This window comes from Vicia villosa, linkage group LG6 (assembly GCF_029867415.1).
Source record: "Vicia villosa cultivar HV-30 ecotype Madison, WI linkage group LG6, Vvil1.0, whole genome shotgun sequence".
In the NCBI taxonomy this organism is placed as follows: domain Eukaryota; kingdom Viridiplantae; phylum Streptophyta; class Magnoliopsida; order Fabales; family Fabaceae; genus Vicia; species Vicia villosa.
The window spans coordinates 90,237,318-90,264,968 of NC_081185.1; the positions used below are offsets into that span (position 1 = coordinate 90,237,318).

Sequence of the window (27,651 nt, forward strand, 5' to 3'; positions counted from 1 at the left end):
GTAGAATGTTTATCCATAGTTTCTGAAAGAACATTGGTTATCATCATGACAACATTAACCACATTCAAGGATTAAAGACAACTATAATATTGTTGTAAACCTATGGATGCAGATTATCCAACTCCACCATGAAACAACATTGCACTAGAAAATGAAAACAATCAAGTTGACTTCAAAGTTATGAATTGGTGATAAGAAAGAGGTAATCCGCATTCCAAGGCTTAGTTACAATTATGCAACTTTTGTTCTAACCCTCAGGATGCAGATTATCACATCCTCACCCAATATACTCCAAGGATACAAGGCAAATATTACTCTAAACCTTAAGATACATATCACTCTCTATGATTGAATTAGGCTGGATTGAGTTATGTGCATCATCATATGAATTTATAATGTCCTTCAAATATACTATGATTGGTTTTGCCAATCATTTTCTTAAAGATTCTTAACTTTGTTGAAATATTAAATTTGATTTGGGCCTCTTTATTATTTAAAATTTTGGGCTTAGTTATTTTGGGCTTAGATAATTTTGGGTAGTGTTTCTAGAGAATTCTTGTAGTGTTTGGAATGTCTAGATATTTCTTATAGTTGTAAAATTCTCTAGAATACTCTTTGAATCTCTAGAGTTGAGAACTCTCTAGAATTAGTGTGTCTAGAGTTCTCCTTAGAGTAGTATAAATAGAGATGTAATCCTACACATTTGCATCAAGCAAAAATACAAAGTTCTCTCTTCCATAAAGAAATCTCCTACCTATCAAGTTTCTATTCAAGCCTCCAATATTTCTAAACACTTGTCCTACACAGAAAAACAACCTTCCAATATTTCTAAACACTTGTCCTACACAGAAAAACAACCTTAATTCCAACAAAGTGGTACCAGAGCTTCAAGGTCCTCAAAAGATGGCGAATGGAGGTTTCCCTTTTCAAATGCCGATGCTCACAAAGAACAACTATGATAATTGGAGTATCAAGATGAAGGCGCTACTAGGATCTCAAGATGTGTGGGATGTCGTTGAGAAAGGCTTCAAGGAGCAAGATGAAGCCTCACTAAGTCAAGGTGCAAAAGATACATTGAAGGAGTCAAGAAAGAGAGACATTAAAGCTCTCTTCCTCATTTATCAATCGGTGGATGAAGATACTTTTGAGAAGATATCCAACGCAACGACGGCCAAAGAAACATGGGACAAGCTTCAAACTTGCAACAAAGGAGTTGAGCAGATAAAAAAGTTTTGTCTTCAAACTCTTAGAGGTGACTTTGAACGTTTGTTTATGGAGGAGTCCGAGTCAATTTCGGATTATTTTTCTCGAGTATTAGCTGTAGTCAATCAACTTAAAAGAGATGGTGAAGATGTTGATGATGTGAAAGTCATGGAGAAAATACTTCGCACTTTAAATCCAAGTTTTGACTTCATTGTTACCAACATTGAAGAAAACAAGGATTTAAAAACCATGACCATTGAGCAACTCATGGGTTCCTTACAAGCATATGAAGAAAAATAAAAGAGAAGAACTAAAAAAAAGGAGGCTATAGAGAAACTACTACAACTCAACATAAAGGAAGCAAACTATGTAAACTACAAGAGCCAAAGAGGATGAGGTCGTGGCCAAGATCGTGGACGTGGACGAGGACTTGGAGGAGAAGGAAGAGGAGGTTACAACAACTACTCTAACAACTTCAACAATGGAGAAAGAAGTTGGAATCCACAAGCGACAAGAGGTCGTTGAAGAGGAAATTCTTGGTCGACGTACGAAAAATCACAAATTAAGTGCTTCAACTGCAACAAGATTGGTCACCATGCATCCGAGTGTAGATTCTCGAAGAAGGTTGAAGAGAAAGCTAACTTTGTAAAAGAAAAAGGTGAAGAAGAAGAAACTTTGCTACTCGCATGTCAAAACCAAGTTGAAGAGAAAAGAAACAAATGGTACCTCGACACTGGTGCAAGCAACCACATTTGCGGCGATCGAAGCATGTTCGTAGAGATCAATGAAGCGGCAACTGGCGATGTCTCATTTGGAGATAACTCGAAGATACCAGTCAAAGGCAAAGGTAAAATCTCATACGCTTGAAGAATGGTAGTCATCAATTCATATCCAATGTCTACTATGTGCCTAACATGAAGAATAATATTTTGAGCTTGGGACAATTATTAGAGAAAGGCTATGACATCCACTTGAAAGAACATAGTCTTTTCTTAAGAGATTCTAGACATAACTAGATTGCTAAGGTGCCTATGTCAAAGAATAGAATGTTCCTTTTGAACATTCAAAATGATGTGGCAAAATGTCTCAAGGCGTGCTATACCGACTCTTCATGGCTATGGAATCTACGATTTGGGCATCTCAACTTCGATGGTCTAGAATATTTGGCAAAGAAGGAGATTGTGAGAGGCTTGCCTAGCATCAACCACCCACACCAACTCTGCAAAGGATGTCTAATTGGGAAGCAATTCCGAAAAAGCTTTCCAAAGGAATCAACATCAAGAGCCACAAAGCCGCTAGAGCTCATACACACCGATGTTTGTGGACCAATCAAACCCAACTCTTTTGGTAAGAGTAAGTACTTTCTCCTCTTTATTGATGATTATTCCAGAAAAACATGGGTTTACTTCTTAAAGGAGAAGTCAGAAGTGTTTGAAAATTTTAAGAAGTTCAAAGCCCTTGTGGAGAAAGAAAGTGGTCTTTTCATTAAGGCCATGAGATCTGATCGAGGAGGAGAGTTCACTTCAAATGAGTTCAATAAATATTGTGAAGACCATGGAATCCATCGTCCACTGACTGTGCCAAGATCGCCATAACAAAATGGAGTAGCAGAAAGAAAGAACCGAACCATACTTAACATGGTGCGAAGCATGCTCAAGAGCAAGAAGATGCCGAAGGAGTTTTGGGCCGAAGCAGTGGCATGTGCAGTTTACTTGACAAATCGCTCCCCAACAAGAAGTGTGCACGAGAAGACACCACAAGAAGCATGGAGTGGAAGGAAGCATGGGATCTCTCACCTTAAAGTGTTTGGAAGTATTGCCTATATCCATGTTCCAGACGAAAGAAGAACAAAGCTCGATGATAAAAGTGAGAAATATGTGTTCGTAGGTTACGACTCAAGTTCCAAAGGATACAAGCTTTATAATCCAAATAGTGGAAAGATCGTCATAAGCCACGACGTGGAGTTCGATGAAGAAGATTGTTGGGATTGGAGTGTTCAAGAAGAAAGGTATGATTTTCTTCCTTACTTTTAAGAAGAAGAAGAAGAAAGTGAACAACCAATGATAGAGGAACATCTTACACCACCGACCTCACCGACACAAAGGTTGGAAGAAACAAGCTCAAGTGAGAGGACACCGCAACTAAGGAGCATTGAAGAGCTTTATGAGGTAACCGAAAACCTAAACGACATTAACCTCTTTTGTCTTTTTGGTGATTGTGAGCCTCTAAGATACCAAGAAGCGGCGGAAAACATAAAGTGGAGAGATGCCATGGACGAAGAAATCAAGTCAATCACGAAGAATGATACGTGGGAGCTTACTACACTTCCACGAGGACACAAAGCAATCGGAGTAAGATGGGTGTACAAGGCAAAGAAGAATGCAAAAGGAGACGTGGAGAGATATAAAGCAAGATTGGTGGCGAAAGGATATAGTCAAAGACAAGGAATTGACTATGATGAGGTATTTGCTCCCGTTGCTCGTCTTGAAACTATTAGACTGATCATTTCTTTGGCAGCCCAAAATAAATGGAAGATCTATCAAATGGGTGTGAAGTCGGCCTTCTTGAATGGTTTCCTCGAAGAAGAAGTTTATATCGAGCAACCATTGGGCTATAAAGTAAATGGGCAAGAAGAAAAAGTCTTGAAGTTGAAGAAGGCATTGTATGGTCTCAAGAAAGCACCAAGAGCTTGGAATGTTCGAATCGACAAGTACTTTCAAGACAAGAACTTCGTTAAGTGTCCATATGAGCATGCACTTTATATCAAAACGCAAAATGGAGATATTTTGATTGTATGCTTGTATGTAGATAACTTGATTTTCACAGGGAACAAATCAAGCATGTTTGAAGAGTTCAAGAAAGACATGTCAAATGAATTTGAGATGACAGATATGGGGCTCATGGCATATTATCTCGGCATCAAAGTAAAGCAAGGAGACAAAGGAATTTTCATAACCCAAGAAGGTTATGCCAAAGAAGTACTTAAGAAATTCAAGATGGATGACGTCAATCCAGTTGGCACTCCGATGGAATGTGGAAGCGAGTTGAGCAAGCATGAAGCTAAGGAGAATGTTTGGAGCCACAAATCAAGTTTAAGGGGGGATGTTGAAATATTAAACTTGATTTGGGCCTCTTTATTATTTGGTATTTTGGGCTTAGTTATTTTGGGCTTAGTTATTTTGGGCTTAGATAATTTTGGTTAGTGTTTCTAGAGAATTCTTATAGTGTTTGGAATGTCTAGATATTTCTTATAGTTGTAAAATTCTCTAGAATACTCTTTGAATCTCTAGAGTTGAGAACTCTCTAGAATTAGTGTGTCTAGAGTTCTCCTTAGAGTAGTATAAATAGAGATGTAATCCTACACATTTGCATCAAGAAAAAATACAAAGTTCTCTCTTCCATAAAGAATTCTCCTACCTATCAAATTTCTATTCAAGCCTCCAATATTTCGAAACACTTGTCCTACACACAAAAATAACCTTAATTCCAACAAACTTGACTGCGTTTCTTGAAAAGTATACAGATAACTTGTTTTTAACTAAAGGTCACATTCAATATTTTGGCTTATACTAGTATTCCTGTCATTTTTTTATCAGAATATACCCCAGCAACTACAGAGTCACAAAGCTGCACCATCCTGCATACCTCTAATGAGATTAGCTAGCTTAGCTTCATTAAAACACTTCATTCCCATGATTCTTTCTGCATATATCCTATACTTGGGGACCGATAATAGGTTTGTTCTTGAAATTAACTTGAATACTAGTATATAATATCTCCATTTGGGAGAACAAGCCCATAATCATCTTAGAATGTAGCAGGACCATTTGGTTCTCATTACTAACTTACAGTAGAAAAAGAATATATTCATGATCATTTTTTAAGGTGTAAATTAGATATTCTCCCATAGTAAATGTAGAAATTAATTTCTAAATAATGTAGGTCTAAAATGTGATTTTCATGATTGTATTTACATTCAAGACTACGGATTAACCTAAAAAAGAACATAATTATCTTTTTGCATATTAAGGGATTCAAACCCAACCCCTTTGATTAAAACATCATTGTCCATTACCTACCTTTGTTTACATATGCATTAAAATTTATATATTTAAAAATAGATGTTTAAAGATGTTTAAAATTGAATAGTTACTAGTCAAATACTTTAATTTCTAATGTTAGTCAAGAGTTTTGGAGCTGCATCATTGATTTAAAACCTTTTATTATGAAACCAAGTGAATAAAATGCGTTAAGAGAAACCCATAATTAGGAATCTGTTGTGAAATTAACCAAAACAATATAGAGATGAAAAAGAGATGAACGAGAGAAAGAGAAGATAAAAAGTAATATTGTATTATCATCTTCTTTCAAGTGTCATTTACATTGCAATGTGAGTCTCTATTTATAGGACCTAAGGGAGATGGAAAATCACACATTAAATATGGAATAGGAAGATGAAAAATAAGAAGAAGGATGGACATCCACTAATATAAATATTCATAACACCCCCCTTGGATGTCCATTGAGGATATACCTCATTAAAACCTTACTAGAAAAAAACCAATGGAAAAAAATCTAGTGAAGGAAAAAGAGTACAATATCCTTTGAATGTGAACTACCTCGTTAAAGATCTTACCAGAAAAACCCAGTGGGACAAAACCATGGTGAAGGAAAAACGAGTGCATAAAATATTTATTTCTCCCCCTCATGCATACATTTATATGTGAGACGATATTATTTGTAGTAGTTACTTAAAATGTCTTCTTCGAAGTGACTTCATGTAGTGCTAATAGTTATGTGAGATTTTATGAAGTTGTTGCCATGATTTGTTTCATATATCTCCATGAAATGGTTGTACCATCACATGTAAACAAAAAACCTCTTTATGATCTACCATTGTGAGAATCTGACAAGTAACCTGCATCTCTAAGATAACGAAGTATATGTTTGACCGCTTTCCAATTTCTTCGTGTAGGTGAATAATTCTATCTTACTTATAGGTTGACCGCAAATGATATATCATAATGTGTATAATTAGCAAGGTGCATTAGTACTCCAATTGCACTGAGATATGGTACTTCAGGACCAAGCAATTTTCATCTTTTTCTCGAGGCCTAAAAAGATATTTCTCCATGTCTAATGATCTAACAACCATATTGGAGTAGGCAACATGTGACATTCTATATAGAATAATTTCAACACTTTTCTATATAGCCTTCATGATTTCAGCTGTTCATTTGAACTTCTTGTTCATGATTTCAGCTGCTTATTCCCTCCCTTAATATTGGGAAAATTAATTATCAAAATCAAGTTTTTGATTATTTTCTCAAATTATATCCTCAAAATTGAGATTCATATTAATTATATTTTTCCAATATTCTTTCATGACTCATCTTAATGTATTATATTGGAGCAATTGGAATATACACAACACATCCAAATGTTCACTTAGATGAGAAGTATTAGAATAAATTAGGGAGGACTAAGATATAGTATCTTGCTGGCTTAATGCGAATAAATATCTTAATATCATACTTTGGGTGTTTCAAATATATATTTTAGAATTGATGATCTCATAAGTATCAACCATATAATTAACTTTAGACGTCTAAAGAATGGATCTTCGGGTCCATTTTCTTTTTATGAACATATATTACATGATATTCAATATCAATTTTAATAATATATGTGATTCTTATACAGGAATTTCTAAATAAAAAATCCAGAAAACAAGATCTTAGTCTAATTAGTTGAGAAAAAAATTTCATAAACTTCTGTTTGTAAGTAGAGACATATGCATGATATTTTAGTCGATGCAACAATTAATGTCATAAAAACGCAATTTCTCGAATTTTTATTTTCCTTTAGAAACACACAAAAATTGACTGGATTCAAGAAACTTCTGGTTCTTCAATACAAATTATTCGCATTATATTATATCTGAGATGACCCGACCAGTTTTACCAACGACACATTTAAGTGTAATTTGTAAACTACTGGTTTACAATGATATGTGCTTAAATTTTACTGATATAAGTGTAGTACAAGCCCGAGGAAAAAGCCGATAGCTTTTCTATTATACATTTTATGTGCAAATTCATTGGCGTAATACAAAGATATTCAATACCTCCAATATAATTCATGTGAATTATCTATGACAAAAATATTTGGCAAGACATAAAGAGAACACACAAAAAGAAAATATAAAGGATTAAAGCTCATTCGAATCTCGACTCTATCAAAATATGAGCTTACTTTCGTGTGTCTTTAAGATGGACTAACAAATGTCATCCATACACTATACTTGTAAAAAGAAAAGAATAGTATAATTAAGATTTATATGAGAAATCTAAACACTATTATAACAACTTTAAAATATCTAGCAACTTTAGACTATTGATATATTATTTAATAGATTGCAATGTTTTAATTCTCTTGTTAAAATATTAATATTTAGAAATAATATGAACAAAGAAATTGTATCAGCAAGACTTTGTTTAATATGAGGTATTACAATTGAGTATATAAATTAAACACCGATCATCCTAATTTTGGAGCATCAAGAACTAAATCTAATTTGTGTAATGATTGACAATATATTCAAAACCAATATGATAGTATTCCATGATTAATAATTTTAATCATACACACCCATATGAACATATTATCATATAATTATCAAAATTATACAAAAAATCATATCATCACTATTATATCATCATATAATTATGTTGTTTTACTATCCTTCAGGGATGCTTGATAAGATCTTCAGTAACTATATAAATAATTTGTTATAAATAATGATCGAAAACATATAACCATCCAGCTGAGATGCGTTAAAATTATTTGTGTTATTCTTCTGGAATGACAATCTTTTTATGAGCATATTATAAATTATAAATTTTTAGATCGATACAACAAAAATTTATAAAATCCTTTAGGGATATTTTAATATTACTCTTGCAATATTTTTGGGATGCATGAAGATCACAGTTAATATTATCCTGAGAGCTTCGTTTTACTTAGAAAATTACAATATTTGCAATCCTTCATAGATGCATACCATTAAATTATGAAAGAAAATTGGATCATTTTTATGAAATTTTATTTTTCAAAAATGTAGGTTACAAATCTTTAGATCATCAATAAAAGAAAAATTAAATTTCTTTGTGAAATTCTTCTGGGATACTTCACTATTATTGATTCAATCATTTTAGAACTCGATAATATTATTGAAGCAATCATTTTGTTAATTTTTAACATAATTGATGCAATCCTTCTAGGATTCAATAATATTATAGATGCGGCCTTTTAAAGGTGATTGAACGATGAATTCTTTTAGAATTCATCATTTATTGATAAATACAATAATCGATTAAACTCAATCTTTGAACAATAATTTGGAGATAGTTTAATATTAATCTTTAGTTCTACAAATATCACATCACAAACTATTTCCATAAACAACGGTCAAGAAAAATTATTCTTTGTGCAATCCTTCAGGGATGCTTGAATATTAAATTAACATTTTATGTGTTAAAATTCAATTCCGGGCAAACATATAGAAATGCTTTAATGTTAAATTCTTCCGAAATTTAACAAGAATGATCCAAGAAATCTAATATTTGTGTACAAGGTAAATCAGTTTCTCTACAAAATATATAAAAAATAAACATATTTATATGAAGAAAAAAATAGTTACAAAATCATTAATTATATTATATTGGTTCAAATATAGTAAGATTAGAAAAATAACGCAGATCCTGGCTATATCATCACTCGCGTTGTAGAGTATCGTGCTGATGACGTGTTGGGAAATTAACCCAAACAATATAGAGATGAAAGAGAGATGAACGAGAGAAAGAGAAGAGAAAAAGTAATATTGTATTATCATCTTCTTTCAATTGTCATTTTCACTGCAATGTGAGTCTCTATTTATAGGACCTAAGGGAGATGGAAAATCACACATATTAAATATGGAATAGGAAGATGAAAAACAAGAAGAAAAAAGGACATCCATTATTATAAATATTCGTAACAGAATCCAAGAAAAAAAATAGTAGCAGAAACTTAGAATTAAGGACCTAAATAACATATATATATATATATATATATATATATATATATATATATATATATATATATAAACTAATACAAAAAACACACCAACTCAATACTACAAAAAGACACATCTAACGTCAGACACAAAATACATTTAACCTCGGCTAAGGAGGCGAGATAACGAAGGGCGTCATGAAAGGCTACCACTTAAACCCTCAGTTTTTAAATAGTCGCGGGTAACGTTATTTCACATCGGTTCGTACCTGGCATCTATAATTTTTTATTTTTAGAACTGGATGGAGCACCCAATATTAACTCTCGATGTTGTATAGAACTGAGGTAATAGCTCAGTGTTATTACCTCGATTTTTGGTGAAAATCGAGAGGAAAAGTTTTTCTTAGTACTACTGTATGCACATGTATTACAGAACCATATTTTGTAGATTCCTGAAACAAAAACATTGTATATTTTGTCAATTTCTCAATCTAAAACATTGTACCGCAAATATTCATTATTTACACCAGACGCAAACCCAAAATGCCACAAGCTTTAAAATTTTACAACAAAACTAAAACAAATTATTAACCAACAAAAGCAATAACCAATTTAGAAAGTTGTAGGTTGTCCAATAGGATTCGTCACTGGTCGTTAAGCACCTATAATTGGAAGAACATTTGAAACCAATTAGGATAATCAACAAGAACACTTAATTTTATATTACAATGACTAAAAGAGTAGAATAAATAATTATAAATTACTAAGAGATATAAAACATTTACTTACTAGTTTTCCCATATCCCCACTTCGTGATTACGGCAAATAGCATGCACATCATCTGAATCATTTTTTTCAAATGATTGTCGTACATGTGTTGCTAAACAAGGCGGCGTCTCACAGTTCAAATTTTTATTTTCATCATTACGATCATGAAGATGTTTTCCTTGAAGAACAATCAACCATCTAGTTTTAGCAAGATCAGTGACATAAAAAACTAGTTTTTCTTGGTTTGTCATGATGAATGGATCGCTCTTATAAGTTTCCTTTGAAGTTTAACCCGTGTGAATCCTAAATCATTGGTTTCTACACCAATGTTAATGTCAATCCATTTGCAGTTCAATCAAAGCACTTTAAAATCAACATAGTCAATCTCCAAAATCTCCTCAATGACTCCAAAGTACGCTTAGATGCTAGTATAAGAGCCTTGTCTTTGGAACTAGAAAACTACATGACTTCAGCCTCACCTATAATTCCACTATTTTGCATAGTGCTACAATCATCCATATATTTTGTATTGAATGAATATTTAGAAATGTCGTAGCACTCAAGTAATTACATTAAACTTAGGCACTCAAGTTAAGAAAATTTTGTCATGCTCTGTTAATAACCATCTTTCATTCATCTAGGGGAATTTTTTCTTTAGAAGGCTTTTGTGAGAGGTCAAGTAAGGTTGAACTTCACTAAGGTTATTCAATATATACAAATATGCTTGAAGGACTGCATCTCGTAACAAGAGTCAGGAATTCCTATAGAGTTTGCTTCTAACAAATAGTTTATACAAAATTCAATAGCTTATTCTGTGATGTACCTTTCATCAATCGAAGCTTCCAGATGATGATGATTCTTTATATACCCTTTAAAAATCTTCATGTATATCTCTACCAGATACATCCATCATAAATAATATTGACCAAAAACTCTAATCACCCTTACTATATGAACAACTTAATGAACCATAATGTCAAAGAATGATAAAGGGGAAAACATCTCTATTTGGCCTAAGATAATTGTAGCTTTATGTTCTAAGTCGTCTAAATTTCCAAGATCAATAACTTTACTACATATAGCATTGAAGAAAAATCACAATATGGTTATAGTTACCCTTACATTTCTTGGTTAAATGCCACGGATAGCCACTGGTAGAAGTTATTGCATCAAGAGATGACAACCATGAGATTTTAAGTCAACTAACTTGAAATCATTCATTAACACAAGTTTCTTCATATTTGTTGAGTACCCTTGGGGAACTTTGATACCTTGCAAATATTCGCAAAAAATTCTTTTCTTTTTTAACCAGGGCATGACCTGCTGGGGGAAAATAAGTTCTATTTCCAATTTCTTTTGGGACTAACTCTTGCATTATACCCACTAAAACCATATCTTTGTAAGATTTCTTATCGTTTTTCTTGCCTTTAATGTTGAGAAGTGTTTCAATCAAAATATCGCATACATTTTCTCCGCATGTATCACATCAAGACAATGTCTTACATCTAGACTAGACTAGTATGGAAGATCAAAAAACACCGACCTCTTTTTCCGAAAAAATTCTCTACGGGCCTTTTTTGTTTCTTTCCAAAGAAAATATTAATGTGTTGTTTTATTTTATAAACTTCCTTCCCAATTAAGGGTTTTGGAGCGATACCAAACTCATGCTCTCCATTAAAAGCCTTTCGCAATCTATGGTATGGATGATTAGGTTTTAGAAACTTTTTTGATGTCCAAGATAAATTGTCTTTTTTAATTTTTGTAATTGGTGGTGACATGTATCAAATTCACATATAGGAAACGTTTTGATGGGTATTTGATGGGTATTGTTGGCTTGTTGGCTATCTTACCACTTCTAAGGTTCATGCAACACTCACACAGATTTTACTCAAAAGATAAATAACAAAAGACAAATGTTTACAAGAAAGCTATAGACTTTTTTTTATAACTTTGACACGATCCCACTGGGCGTGCCAATTTGTTTATAGTGATTTCTCATAAACAACCGCTAGTCTTCCAAATTGAATATTTTGGTAACTTACAGGATCAACTAGATTGATCCTAGGACATGTGTCTAAGTTTTATTATTTGTATAGTTGGATTCATATTCTTAATGTTACTTCATTTTTACGAAGGTAATGAGAATTCTCTAAATATTATGACTAACTAAAAATGTAGATAAAGATGACTTCGACTACGAATTCTTAAATGACTGGAATTTAAAAGTTCAAACTGAAAACTTAAAGGAAAGTAAAAAAGCGTGTGAAATGACTCTGAAGGTAAAGACTACTTCGACTGGAAAAGTAAAGGAAATCAAAAGGTATATAAAGAAACTTCGTATTGATAAAGTAAAATAACTTTGAAAGATAATGATGGTGTTTCATATACGTACATTCTCAGCAAAAATTGTTTCTCTACGCTGGTACTTTGATTGTATTTGAGTGATTTTTGTAAAAAATGAACACTCTGAATCCTAACATTAAGAACTCTATTTATACTAATTCAACCCTAACGGTCTTTCTACATAAATATGCCACGTTCGATGCATGCGTGTGCTTTGATTCTTTGAGATTTCCATGTGTCCTTCTGGCCAAAACAAATTAGTTTGAATTTCAAACCTTCTCGCTCGAACCTTTCAAGCGCAACAAACGTGACTGTCGAAGAGTATTTTTTTCAAATGTCCTGAAATATTCTAAGTCTTTTATTTCTTCGAATTTGAAGGCATTAGTTTGGACTTCACTTCGATATGGTAAAAATATTCTTTATAAAGAACTCATAATGACCTTACAAAGCCACATCTCCTGCTTCTCTTCGAAACATAATATTTTGAAACCATAGTTTTGCTTCTCGAAATCTACAGCTAATAAAATTATATATTAAACCAGACCCTCCAAATTTATTCTTTATTCATTTGACATGCGTATTTCATTTGTGACACATCATCTCATAATCCTATGTGTCATCTTCCCAAACTCATTTTTATTTTTCAAAAGGACAAATGTAATTTATTACCATTAAAGGTCACGAGTTTGAACCCTCAAATAAATTTTTTACAATTCTATTAATAAAAATTAAAATAATTAATGAAAAAACAATTACGTTAATAGAAACTAGCATTCTCAATCCTTTATTCATGAGATAATTAAAGTTTGAGAAGAAAGACATACTTTTCTGAAGTTATTGAAAGATTTATTTGATAATAATTTTAAAAATAAAAATGCACATTTAAAAACTTAAAATCAAATATTTAAATAAAATATAAGTACCAAAAAGACATTAGAATAAATAAAACACTTTATAATAATATAAATTTGCAAAACTAAATTGCGGATGTCACTCTCAATAATATGTATTTTTCTTTCAAATAAAATGTAAAATTTTATATGTGATTAATTTTATCATTGTCACAATTATGATTCAAAATACATTATTGTAATATAAATTTAGGATTCATCTTTTGTAAAATAAATTTTTAACATATTTAAAATTCAATAAAAAACAAATAAACTAATTTACAACGTAACCGCGCATCGCGCAGGTCTTAGTCTAGTTATATATATTAAAATAGACTCCAACATCTTATACACATAGTTCTTTTTTGCCACGTCAAATATATTCTTATGTGACACCTCTAAAAATTCGTCTTCACTTTCCAGAAAGTATTTCCCTATTAGATGTCATGGGTTCAACACTCGTAACTACTAAAATCTCTTAATTTAACACCTAATTACTAATAACTTCAATATAAAATAATTTATAAAATTAAAAAAATAGTTTATATATTTTTCTTGCAATCTTTTCATCTTTATTAATATTTTTTTAAAAGATAAAATTAATTCTATCCGTTTACTCAATATAGATAAATTATATAATTCAATATAATACAATTAACTATTTACAAAAATTTAGTTGATAAATGAACATATAAAGTAAGACAAAAAATAGAATATCAACCTTAAAAGAATTAATTATTGAAAATTTTAAGTGTGATGATTTGTTATAGAGAGTCGTTCGTTCGAATGCAGAATTTATCTCATCCATAAAATAATAAAGATTTAACATTTTAAAAAAAAAAATTGAAACAATAAAAAGAAATATAAAACAAAATTATTGAATTTTTTTCATTTATTTATCATTTTAAAATTTAAATAGAAATATCTTATTTATTATTTATATAATTCAAATATATATTTTTAGTTTAAAATTATTCTTTCTTTTCTATTCTCTTCATCTTATATTTTTTTAGTTTAAAATCGTTCTTTTACTTTTATTCTCTTCATCTTATCATCTCGATTATAATTCTTATCTTACTAAATAATATATATATATATATATATATATATATATATATATATATATATATATATATATATATATATATATATATATATTACATTAAAAAATTCATCAATATCCGGCGTATCCTACGGATCTCAATCTAGTTCTATTTAATCACAAAATTGTCATGCTTACATACTATATGATATAGAACATAGTAGATAAAAGAAAATGACAAAACACAAATCACACAACTTTTTCCCCTACTATGTTTTGGGATCCAAACAACAGCTTTGCCAATCGCAAACATATGTTCTTTTCATTCACTTTATTCGGCTAAATCCTAATAAAACCTGATAGGAATCTGATATCATCTTTAATTATAAAGACAAAAAAATAAAATAACATGCAAAAGGCTTAAGCTATATGGTCCTTCGTTGGGGCTAGTAAAGTTGATTAAGTTTACACTAAAACTACCATTTGCAACGAAATAACGTTCAACATGAAGAGAGAGAAAGATAGTGAGAGAAACAGTGAGAGGGCTTAGTTTTTTTCTAGTTTTTTCATGGCTGCGAAAAAAAGAATCGACGAAGGAGGATGGCAAGAGATGAACAGAAAAGGGAGACAAGTTCATTCAGGTTTTAAATGGGACATTATGAAAAACACCATTGTAGGAGACATTAGGGAGATAACATCTTTTTTCATTACGGATTTCGACCACAAATGAAGAGCAAGCGAGTTGTTCTTCGAGTTCAAAGACTTGGGGATGGTGGACGAAATTGTGTTACCTCCTAAGAGGGATTGGAGAGGTGAAAAGTATGGTTTTGTGAGGTTTGCTAATGTTGAAGACACCAGGATGCTGGAAATCAAGTTGGATAATCTTTGGCTTGATGGAAGAAAGTTAAAGGCAAATGTTTCAAGGTTCAAAATGAAAGATCTGTATGGTAAATCCGTTGCGGATCACACCGTTCCAAGGGTCGCTAAACAGAGGACTGGTGGAGTTGACTTTAAGGATGAACAGAGTAGTGGTCCGGATTGTGGAGGGTTTACAATCAGAGGCTCTAAGGTTCAGGGTGTTTCTTATGCGGAATCTTTAAAGATGAACGTTTTTGTCGAGGATTATCTCTAAGCAAAGGGGATTTTCATCGTTGAAGAACAAAACACCTTCTAATCCTGGGGAAGTTAGTTTAAAGGAGGACATTAACAAAATCTATTTCTTTAGCTCTAATAAAGAAGAGAAGGACCGTTACCGAAACGCTTGGGTGGGCATCGCGAAATATCCTAGGTTGGCGTATGGAGTGAGCGACAGTTTGTTGATAGAAGGTATTTTTTCCGTGGCGGCAACTCCTCTGGGACCGAATCTTTGCCTGTTAGAAGAAGACATCGAAGGGGAAATTGCAAGGCTGATTTCCGAGAATGAGGAGTGGAAGGCTAGCTGGTTTAAGGAGGTTAGGAGGTGGCAGTCGCTAGACGTGGAGTGTTTCAGATCTGTTTGGGTATCAATCTTTGGTATACCTTGCTTTGTGAGAAACAAACGATTTTTTGCTCTCCTGCTATCAGACATTGGGGTGGTGGCTAACAGCGAGAGTTTGGAGGGCAAACAAGTTAGGATGGATGTTACCAGATTGCTGATTTTCTCGAATCTTTTAGAGACTATCAACTGGAAAATAGCGGTCTCAGTGGATGGAGTTTGGTACGAGATTCTGGTGAAAGAGGATGTTTCATTTAGGGTTGGAGACAAGGAAGATTCTTGGGCTGGTTCGGAGTGCTCTTCGGAGGAGGCGGTAGACGAAGAATCCACGGCAAAGAGAGAAAAAGAGGATGCACCGGAGGAGGTTGTTGGTGAAGGGAGGTTAGGAGAAGTTGATGGAGGTTTCTCGAGGCGTGTCAGAAAAGCAGAGGTCCAATCCTCTGTTTGGCAGAAAGGCGTGATCGAAGGTAAGGGAGTTTCGGCTTTAGGGGATAAAGTGGGTGGCTGTAAATCTGGCTTTCGGAGGCAGCTCAGATCTGAGTCCTTTTCTGGTGAAACTTTATCTAGGGTTGAGTGTTCTTTCAAAGGAGAAGTTAATGCTTTGAAGATGGTAGACGGTTGTATGGAGGCGGCATCAGATGGGAGTGTTAACGAAGACCCTATTCAAGATTTCAAGTTATTATCTTCCAAGGGGCCCACGGTATTTGGCCCTATTAATTGTTTGCGTGTGGGCCCGACTGAAGAAAACAATTTAGCTATTTCTAATCCATATGAGCCTTTGGAAGAGTCTATTTTACCCCCAGAGGACCCTTTATTTAAAAAGAGAGTAGTGGAGGCTGTGGGACCCAGGGAGGTAGACATTGGGACACTTTGCAATGAGAAAGGCGGATGCATGCATGCAGATAGAGGGGACACAGTGGCGAGCGATTTTTTGAGCTTTGATGACCAATGTAAAAAGCTGAAAAATTCAAAGAAAGTTATGAAGCATATGCGACAGATTTTTGATTTAGGAGATAGAGTGGAGAACTTTGTTTACCCGGCTGAGATGGTTTTTCCGATGAACTCGGGTAACGTATCCGGCAACAATCATGGTGGCAGTATGGCGGGGATATCTCTCTCAAATGATTCTCTTACTCATTCTGATGTGATGAATTGCAATGCTAGAGTTATTAAGAGGAATTTAGGTAATACTTCGGAGGGGCTGTGGAAATCTATGAATAATTTGGGAATTTCAAACTCCTCTGTGCTTTTCGATCCTATTAAGAAACTGGAGGAGATGGAGTCTAGAGGTGACAAAGGAGGAGAAGTTTCTAAGGTGACTATTAATAGGTTGAAATGATTATTTACTCTCTCAATATTAGAGGAGGTGGAAAGAGAGTGAAGAGGAGAGTCGGTTTCAATATTCAAAAGGGAAGGGCGGACATAGCTTTTATTCAAGAAACTAAACTGAGTGTTTTTCATCATAATTATGTCGAGGAGCTGTGGGGCAATGAGATGGTGTAATGGTCTCACATGGAGGCGGTAGGTGCTTCGGGGGGAATTCTAACTATGTGGAGGAAATATTTTTTTAGCTTGATTTATAGCTTCCGGGGTGAAGGTTACTTAGGTGTTTGCGTGGAAAAAGATAATAGAAGAATTTACTTTGTCAATATTTATGCCTCTTGTGATCACAAAGCTAGGTTGATTTCTTGGAAGAAGTTAGTGGATTTAAAAAGAAGGAGTGTAGCCGGATCGTGGTGCTTAGGAGGTGACTTCAATCTTGTCTCGTCATTGTAGAGAGTTGGCATTTCTAAAAAGAACTACAAAAGGGAGATTGAAGGCTTTAATGAGTTCATTGTTGATATGGATTTGGTGGACCCTCCTACCATAGGAGGAAAGTTCACTTGGTCCAACAAAAGTGGAAGTGCATTGAGTAGATTGGATAGATTTCTTCTATCGAATTCTTTTGTTAATGATTGGAAGGTAGAAGGCCAATCTATAGGTGAAAGAGATGTCTCGGACCATGCGCCCATGATAATAAGAGAGATTGGGGACCTAAACCTTTTAGATTCAACAATCTTTGGTTTACTCATGAAGATTTTTTTTTTTTGTTTTGTGGAGGTGGAGTGGAAAAATCTTGAGGTAAAGGGTAGAGGGGATTTTTGCTTTGTGGAGAAGTTGAGAGCTATCAAGAGCAAAATCCGTCTTTGGAATAAAGAGGTCTTTGCATGGATTGATCTTAACATAGAAGAAGCGGGGAAAGAAATGCACTTTTTAGATAACAAGTTTGCTCATTTTGTAGGTAATGTTCCGGAGGAGATTGTTCTTCAAAGATCGAAGGCGGCTATTGATTTTTGGAACAATCTTTATAAAAAGGAAGGTTTTCTCTGTCTCAAGTCGAGGCAATTATTGTTATCCGATGGTGATAGTAACACGCGTTTTTTCCACAATTCCCTTAAAGAAAGAAGAAGGCAGAATGCTTTATGTTCTCTTTCTTATAGTAGAGGCTTGTTGGAGAATGTGGTTGAGGTTAAAGATTATGTTCATGACTTTTTTAAGTCTTTTTTTGAAGAAGAGGTGGAGAGAAGGCTGATTTTTGGTGGTTTGGGTTTGAAGAAGCTTCTTGAGAGGGAGGCTTTAGGCATTGAACGTCCATTCACGGAGGAGGAATTGAAGGTAGCTATTTGGTCGTGTGATGGTAATAAAAGTGCGGGATCGGATGGTTTCTCTTTAGAGTTTTATCAGAAGTTTTGGAAGGTTATACGTGAAGACGTGGTGAAGATGTGCAACGATTTTCATAGTAAATGCTCTCTTGTTAAATCGATTACATCATCCTTTCTTGCTTTGATCCCCAAAGTAGTCAATCCTCAATCCTTAGGCGAGTACCGTCCCATTTGTTTGGTGGGAAGTGTTTACAAAATTATTGCTAAGTTGTTGGCGGCTAGATTGAAAGAGGTTACATGAGGTTTGGTTTCTCCCAACCAAACCGCATTTGTCCCGGGTAGAAACATGATGGATGGGGTTCTTTTGGTTAATGAGATTGTCAATTGGTCGAAGATGAAGAAAAGAAGTTGTCTTTTGCTCAAGGTGGACTTCGAAAAGGCTTATGATTCTGTTTCTTGGCAATATCTTAGAGAAACTATGACTATGATGGGTTTTGGAGAAAGGTGGATGAGGTGGATGGAAGCTTGCATTTTTAATAACAACATGTCCGTTTTAGTTAATGGAAGTGCTACGAAAGAATTTAAGGTGCATAGGGGTCTAAGACAAGGTGATCCTTTGTCTCCGTTTCTTTTTGTTCTTGCCATGGAGGGCTTAACCGCTCTCGTGAAAAGGTCGGTTGATTTGGGTAAATTCAAGCCTTTCATGTATGGGGATGGGGAGTTAGTGGACATTCTTCAATTCGCGGATGATATCATTATTCTAGGAGAAGCATCTTGTGACAACATTTGGAACTTAAAGGTTTTATTGAGAGGGTTCGAGTTGGTGTCCGGGTTGAAGATTAATTTTTAAAAAAGTAACATTTTAGGAGTTAGTGTGGGTGATTGTTACTTCAATGCCGCCACAAAGTTCCTTGCTTGCAAGAAAGGTACGTTTCCTTTCAAATTTTTAGGAATTATGGTGGGGGAAAGTCCTAGAAAAAAGAAAGTGTGGACGGAAGTTGTTAATAAAATAAAGGGCGTCTTTCTTTGTGGAAGGGAAGGAATATTTTGATGGGAGGTAGAGTTACTCTTATCAATTCGGTCTTGAATTCAATTCCTATTTTTAATCTTTCCTTCTTCAAAGTTCCGGGAAACATTGCCAAAGAGATTAGAAGGCTTCAAAGTGAGTTTCTATGGAGCGGTAACTTTGAAAAAAGGAGCATACATTGGGTGAGGTAGGATGTTGTTTGTAGGCCTAAGGATAAAGGTCGATTGGGAGTTAGAGACGTGAAGGAGGTAAATAAAGCTTTACTTTTGAAGTGGAAGTGGAGAATTTTAAACGAAGATAATGCAATATGGAGTAGATTTCTTAAGGTGAGGTATGTGAGCCCAAAATTAAAGATTCAAGATTCTAGTGGAGACTTGCTTAGTTGCGACGATTCGATTTAGTGGAGGGACTTGTGCAAGAACAATTTGCTAGATGATTATGTGGAATATGGCTTTCCTGGGTGTTTCAAATGTTGTTGCAAGAATGGGAAGGATACTCTTTTTTGGCATAACTTGTGGGTGGGAGACAAACCTCTTCGCCTTTCTTTCCCAGATTTGTATGATTTATTACTAAGAAAAATTGTTCGGTGGCGGAGATTTTGATTTGGGTCGACGGAAGACATTCGTGGGATGTTCAAGCTTTATTTTCCCAGGGAGATGGTCGCGGTTCAGCATTGGGGGCAGCAGCGGCTGCCTTGCCGAGTTGGCACCGTTTCCGCGAGTTAGTGGGGGGTCACATACCGTGTGAGGTCGCGTGCGATACTTACGGTTGGTTCTTTAATTCGGAAAAGGAATTTACGGTAGCGGGCATTTCGTGGATAATCAACAACTCTAAATCCTTTGCTTGGGATCTTCATGTGATTCATTCGTTGAAAGTCATGTGGAGCATTCCATTACCACCTAAGATTAAGTTGTTTTCTTTGAGATTTTTCATTGATCGCCTTCCGTCAAAAGATCTTTTATTGATAAGAGGAGTTACCAATGTGTCAAATCCAGTTTGTGAGTTTTGTGGTGTTCATGTAGAAACTTCTTTTCATCTCTTTTTTCATTGTCATAGGGCGAAAGAGATTTGGAATCATATTTTCGTTTGGCTTGGAATACCGGAGGTAATCACCATAGAGGAGTTTCTTGAGTTTGGGGCTTTACAAGACAAGGTGCTTAACCGACATAGAAAGGCTAAGATCAATGTGGTGTGGATAACTACGATTTGGTGTCTTTGGATTATGCGGAATGCAATTATCTTCGACGGGAAAGATTTTTGTTTTGATGTTGTTTGTTCTAATATTATTTTTCTTTCTTGGAGATGGTTATCTAGCGGATATTCTAAGTTTAGATCCAATTACTACGATTAGTTTAAACTTCCTTTATCCGACTTAATCATTCTCTAGTTTTCTCTGTTTGTAAGGGTTGCACTCCTAGTGCGAGCTTTATCAATCAATTGCCTATTAAAAAAAAAACTAAGTATATGTGATAAGAAACTTTTATACTAAGCTTCATATGAGTGAACAGAATAGGGAACTTTTGTTATAATTTAACAGGTTGGGACTATAGATGGTCATGACATTAGATCAAAAACAACTTTATAAAGAGAATTTTACACTATAGCTTAACTTAAAACATCCTCTCATTTATATATTGTTTAACAATCACTCATTCATCTGATGTAACATTTGAAGTCCTTAATTCATCTAAACTAAAGTCCAGTATATAATTATTAGAATGAGAATGAGTAACAAACTTGACTTTTGTAGGACGCTTTTCTACAGCTTGTGGATGAACCGCGAGATTGTAATGAATTTATGATCTTGACAATATTAACCATATCAAAATGATCAATGTATATTGCATTGGTGATAAAAAAATGATAATCTGTACGTATTCCAAGGATTAGAGATAACGATAATGTTGTTTTTACCTAATCCTTACACAATATTACCAACTACGCCATGAAGCAACATTCCAGCAGTTGAGTTCACAGATATGCATTGGTGATAAGAAAGAGATAATCCGCATTTCAAGGCTTAGATACAATTACTCAACTTTTGTTTTAAACCTCAGGATGCAGATTATCCAACTCCACCATGAAGCAAACCAGTAGAATATGAAAACAATCAAGTTGAGTTCAAAGTTATGAATTGGTGTTAAGAAAGAGGTAATCCGCATTCCAAGGCTTAGATACAGTTATGCAACTATTGTTCTAAACCTCAGGATGCAGATTATCACATCCTCACCCAATATACTCCCAAAGGACTAGACACAGTATGCAAATATTTCTATAAATTCTAAACTTCAAGATGCAGATTACTCTATATATCCTCACCTTGTTAACAAACTCCCATAGCAAATAATATTATGCAAATGAGAGTGAGAGTTGCAGAAAGAGCAAGTGAAAATACTCTCAAGAGAAAAATAGCTTGAGTTAGGTTGGAATGAGTAATCTGCATCAACGTGATAGGAATTTATAATGTCCTTGAACTATATTATGATTGGATTTTCCAATCATATTTTCTACGATTCTTAGCTTGACTGCTTTCTTGAAAAGTTCTTAGATCACTTGTTCCTGGCAAAAGGTCACATTCAATATGTAGGCTTATACTAAAATTCCTGATTTTTTTTGTCGATCAGAATAGATACCAACAAATGCAGAGCGATAAGGCTTCGCCACTAATGTGGTAAGCTAGCTTCATGAAAACACTTCATTCTCATTTCTAACAATACTTTCTGAGGACCACTAAGAGGTTTATTCTTGAAGTTGTTATTAATGGTCTAGAATGTTTCAATTTGTTAGGGACGAGTCCATAATTTTTTGAGCATATAGGAGGACCATTTTGTTCTCATTACTAACTTCCAACAAAAAAGAACAATTTCATGATCATTTTTTAGGTGTAAATCAGATATTCTCCTTGCGTAAATTTAATAACTAACTCATAAAATCATATAAAACCACATTGGGCATTCACAAGAGTTAATTTGAACTTAAGACTTTTGACTAAGATAAATGAAACTTCAACAATATTATACAAGTAGCTGCACCTTAGTGGAGAGTAGGCCGTCAATTAGACCCATCCTCAATGGGCACCGTAAAATTTACTCGCAACGAATAGGATAAAATTCACAAAAATAATTATGGGCATGGACATGAGCAATTATCCACTAAACTAATCGGGTGGATGCGGGTAAACGTACCTTAGTGCCCATCCTGCCCTATTACTCCCATAATATATATTTATATATATTTATTTTAATTATTATAAAGACATGCTGCTTATCAATTTTATTAAATACATCACTATTAAACTTGTACGCATTTTAATATATCTGTTTGTTTATATCTTAATTCAACCATAACATAATGTTATTAAAAACTTAAAATAACATGATAAATTATAATTGATCGATAACTTTTTATTAAAAATTTGGGTAACGGGTATATGTATAAATACTTAAGTACCTAGAGAGTACGGTTACAAACGTTAGTGCCCACGCATGCATGAACTCGGGGGTATGTGAATTTTTTCAAACCGCTGGTATGGAGACGAGTACTATAGTAGCCTGCCAAAGTTGTTGAACTACACAAGATATTTCAGGTATCGTGTTTAGAAAGTAAATTAATTGGCCCACAAGTTTTCGATAAGCTTCGGGATTGTATAGAAGTTGACCCACATTTCAAAAACAACATTATTTTTCTTGAAATAAAATATCAATTTTCTTGCATTGCAAAGAATCAGCTATATGACAAATTTTTCTACTACATTTTCTTTCATCTGCATGTGATCTAGTATTTATTGCCTCATTTACATAAGTAAACATTCTCATGAACCTTGGAGTTATTGGTAGGTGCCACATCACCTTGGCAGAAAGACCCTTTTAGCTTTCACCACCATCAACATCATTTTCTTTCCGTTTGTAATGCAACTCCCCACACCTGTGGCACTCATTCAAATTTTTATACTATTTCTAGTATAATATTCAATCACTACAACATGCATGTATTTTGACATAATCCAAACCTATTGGATAAAATATCTTATTGGACTCATAATTACAGTCCATTACTATGTTACCTCATAGAAGTATGTCTTACAACAATTCAAGCAATTCACAAAACCTTTACCTTCTACACACTTTTTTCTTTCAGATTAAACAATATAGACACCGTAACACCCTGTATTTAATTAATTATTTAATTAAATATTTACGAAATATTCTCGAATTATTTGTTGAATTGTGGAAATTGCAAAATGTCAAGAAGTGTTAATTTAAGTTCCTAAGATGTTATTTAGTGGATTAATTGGTTGGTTAATTTTAGCAATAATATTAAGATAATATAAGATTGATTGTTGGGCTTATATTATGGTGGTATGTGGTAAGTGTGGGGTGCTGATACTAGACCCAATATGAGTAATAGAATTATAATAAAAGAAGGAAAAAGAGAAGTATCGGGAGGTTTTTGGAAAAGTGCTATCTAAATAGAAAACAAGGGTTTGGTGAGGATACGTATAGCAGTTAGCATGAAGAGGAAAAATGGAAGAATTATGCGAAGGTCGGAAGCTAGGAAATTCGACCGGAAATTGTAGAGCGGTATCCAATCCAAGGTAAGGGTGGGGTTCTTGCTCTATAATTGGCAATATGATGAATGATATGTGGGGTTTTGGGTTGTTAAAAATTATTACTGTGATTGGTAGTGTTGTTGCATGTGTTGATGTTGTTACTGTCTTTGTTGATATTATCGTTGTGATGTTTGGTTCTGAAAATCGATGATGAAACTCTTTGTTTTGTCAATGAAATGTTAAAACAATTTACTCGTGAACATTTAATTGGAATTGAGAAATTGGTGTCCTGGAAATAGACCGAGGAAATTATGAGTGAGGACTAATTTTGGAATTTGGAGAGGAAGTAGAGGAAGAAGGGAATTCTGGGAGAAGAAGAAAACATAGTGGAGGGGGCTACAGAGTGTGGGGAGGGCCCCCCTTGAACTTAAAGAAAAAATAATAATAAAAACTCATGGCGGGGGCCCCTTAACCTGGGGTGGTGTTAGAGCGGTAAAGCGGCAAGCAACTAGAGTTTTGGAAATATTTATCCGGGAAATTATCGTGTCCACAGAGATTGGTGCTACTGAACTGCCGTTCGACGGATTCTTAGTTATGAGTTTGGGTTAAAATGGGTTTTAAGCAAACAAGGAAAATATAACATTTGAACATAAAATTGAAGGATAGAAAAACACTTAGAAATGGGGGGTTTGAATAAGTGTAGCTTTAAAAACTTGACAGATAAAAATAAATTGCACAGTTATTTTTATCCTGGTTCGTTGTTAACTAAACTACTCCAGTCCACCCCCGCAGAGATGATTTACCTCAACTGAGGATTTAATCCACTAATCGCACGGATTACAATGGTTTTCCACTTAGTCAGCAACTAAGTCTTCCAGAGTCTTCTGATCACACACTGATCACTCCAGGAACAACTGCTTAGATACCCTCTAAGACTTTTCTAGAGTCTACTGATCCACACGATCACTCTAGTTACAACCTGCTTAGATCACTTCTAAGACTTCCTAGAGTATTCTGATCCACACGATCACTCTAGTTCCTTACAACTTAATGTAATCAATTCTAAGAGTATTACAAATGCTTCTTAAAAGCGATAATCACAAACTGTGATATTTCTCTTAATCGTTTAAGCTTAATCTCACTAATATATTACAACAGCAATGTAGTGAGCTTTGATGAAGATGAAGATTCTGAGTTTTGATTTGTACAGCGTTTCAGCAAGTTGATATAAGTTGTTTTGGTGCAGAATCGTTAACCTTGCTTCTCATCAGAACTTCATATTTATAGGCGTTGGAGAAGATGACCGTTGAGTGCATTTAATGCTTTGCGTGTTCCGTACAGCATCGCATTTAATGTTATACGCTTTTGTCAACTACCTCGAGCCTTGTTCACGCTGTGTCTACTGACGTAGCCTTTAGTAGCTTTTAACGTTCCTTTTGTCAGTCAGCGTAGCTTGCCACTTGTACTTTCTTCTGATCTGATGTTTGTGAATACAACGTTTGAATATCATCAGAGTCAAACAGCTTGGTGCATAGCATCTTCTGATCTTCTGACCTTGAAGTGCTTCTGAGCGTGATACCATCAGAACTTCAGTGCTTCTGTTCTCTTGTTCTTCTGATGCTTCCATAGACCCATGTTCTGATTCTGCTTCGACCATCTTCTGATGTCTTGCCAGACCATGTTCTGATGTTGCATGCTGAACCCTTTGAGACAAAGCTTCTGAGCGCTGAATTATGCGTACTCTTTATATATTTCCTGAAAAGGAAATTGCATTGGATTAGAGTACCATATAATCTTAAGCAAAATTCATATTATTGTTATCATCAAAACTAAGATAATTGATCAGAACAAATCTTGTTCTAACAATCTCCCCCTTTTTGATGATGACAAAAACATATATAAATGATATGAATTTGCGATCAGAAAGAACAGACGGCAAAAGACAAATTACACAGCTATAGCATAAGCATATGAATATGTCTCCCCCTGAGATTAACAATCTCCCCCTGAGATAAATAATCTCCCCCTGAAATAAATACTCGAAGAACTTTAATAGAAGACTTCCCTGATTATTTCGGTAGAGACGATCATATAAGCTTTTGTCTTCAGAGAATTCATAGCTTCTGACTTCTGCTTCCATAGGACAGCTTCAGAACTAGAATTTCTTTAGATCCCTAGAACACTCACAGCTTCTGATTCCTGCTTCCATCTAGGACAGCTTCAGAACTTGAATTTCTTTGATCTTCTGAACATTCACAGCTTCTGACTTCTGCTTCCATCTAGGACAGCTTCAGAACTTGAATTTCTTTGATCTTCAGAACATTCACAGTTTCTGATTTCTGCTTCCATTTAGGACAGCTTCAGAACTTGAGTTTTCTGGATCTTTAGAACATTCGCAGCTTCTGATTTCTGCTTCCCTCGGATAGCTTCAGAGCTTTGAATTTCTACCAACCTCACTTCATGCTAGATTTGTATCAGAACATTGTTGAATGTACCAGAGCATCATCGGAGCATCTCTACATCCTGAAATGTTACAGAACAAAAACTAAACGACAAAAGTCAGCATGAACGAGTTAGAACATAAAATGTATATTCGAACACATAATATGTATCAGAGCCATATAGGCTAAAATAATGTATCAGAGCAAATAGAATTTTGTCGGATCAAATAGACAAATATGGATCAAATTCTATTATCAGTGCTTCTGATTCATTCTTCTTTCTTGCTTCTGATCTCTGAAGCTTGACAGCACTCGGCTTGCTTCAGTTTCCATGGTTTTGCTTCTTGTGTTTGCTTTGAAGATTCTCTTCACTGCTTTATACCTGCAAAACACTTAAACCATATAGAACTTGCAGTTCTTGTTAGTGAATGTGTGGGAGCTTTACCCAGCAACTGATAGATTAATCAAATCATTTATCATTTATCTTCTCCCCCTTTTTGTCATAACATCAAAAAGCAAAAAAGATTCAGAGACAAACAAAACGAAACACACGGAGGAAGAAGATGATTGCATTTAAGTTCAAACAGCAGGTACAGAAGTACATGAAGATAAGAAAGATCAGATGCACAAAGACAGATGCAACGAAAAGAAAGAAACAACACAGACTCAATCTAAGATGGCCCTAGTCTTGACAAGATCTTGGTCAGCATCTCTTGAACCATATTGTTGTGTCCTTCTTGCCTCACCATGAAAGCACTATACTCAGCATTGAGTGAGCTTTGCTCATCCTGTCTCCTCTGAATTTCTTCCAGAGTCCTTGCAAGACGAGAAGATTCATCAGAAGAAGCTTCACCGCTTTCAACCACAGGAATAGCAACTTGATCTGTAGCTTCCATGGATAGATCATTTGCAGGGATTTCCTCAACAGGATCTGATTCAGCAACATGATCTTCAGCATCTGCTTCTTGCATAGAAGCATCTCCATATTCTGCAGCAGGAATTTCCGAGTCTCCATTCTCAAGTGCCTGAAGAATGGCAGCTAGATTCCTGGGAGCAGAAGGACCTTCAACTACTGGTGGGTCAACAACTTCTGGAATGACCAAGCTTGGGTCTTTCTCAGACGGGTTTTCCCTCAGATAGTCAAAAAGAGTCTTGAAGTCTCCTAGCAAAACAGGATATTGAGGTATCCAGACCACAATCTCCCTACAAGGATTGGC

The 27,651-nt window shown here is 34.6% G+C and overlaps 2 protein-coding genes across 2 annotated transcripts; both read left to right on the forward strand.

Annotated features, from left to right (window-relative positions):
* The first annotated feature begins 903 nt into the window (after positions 1 to 903).
* Positions 904 to 1,503, forward strand: LOC131614109 (uncharacterized). Its single transcript, XM_058885738.1, has one exon. The coding sequence runs from the start codon at positions 904 to 906 to the stop codon at positions 1,501 to 1,503; it is 600 nt and encodes a 199-aa protein (XP_058741721.1).
* Positions 1,504 to 18,763: 17,260 nt separating this feature from the next.
* Positions 18,764 to 19,267, forward strand: LOC131614110 (secreted RxLR effector protein 78-like). The gene has a single exon (XM_058885739.1). The coding sequence runs from the start codon at positions 18,764 to 18,766 to the stop codon at positions 19,265 to 19,267; it is 504 nt and encodes a 167-aa protein (XP_058741722.1).
* The last annotated feature ends 8,384 nt before the right edge of the window (positions 19,268 to 27,651 follow it).

Excerpts from the sequence above, each read along its gene's own strand:
- LOC131614109 (XM_058885738.1), top strand. The coding sequence starts at position 904 with ATGGCGAATGGAGGTTTCCCTTTTCAAATGCCGATGCTCACAAAGAAC.
- LOC131614110 (XM_058885739.1), top strand. The coding sequence starts at position 18,764 with ATGATGGATGGGGTTCTTTTGGTTAATGAGATTGTCAATTGGTCGAAG.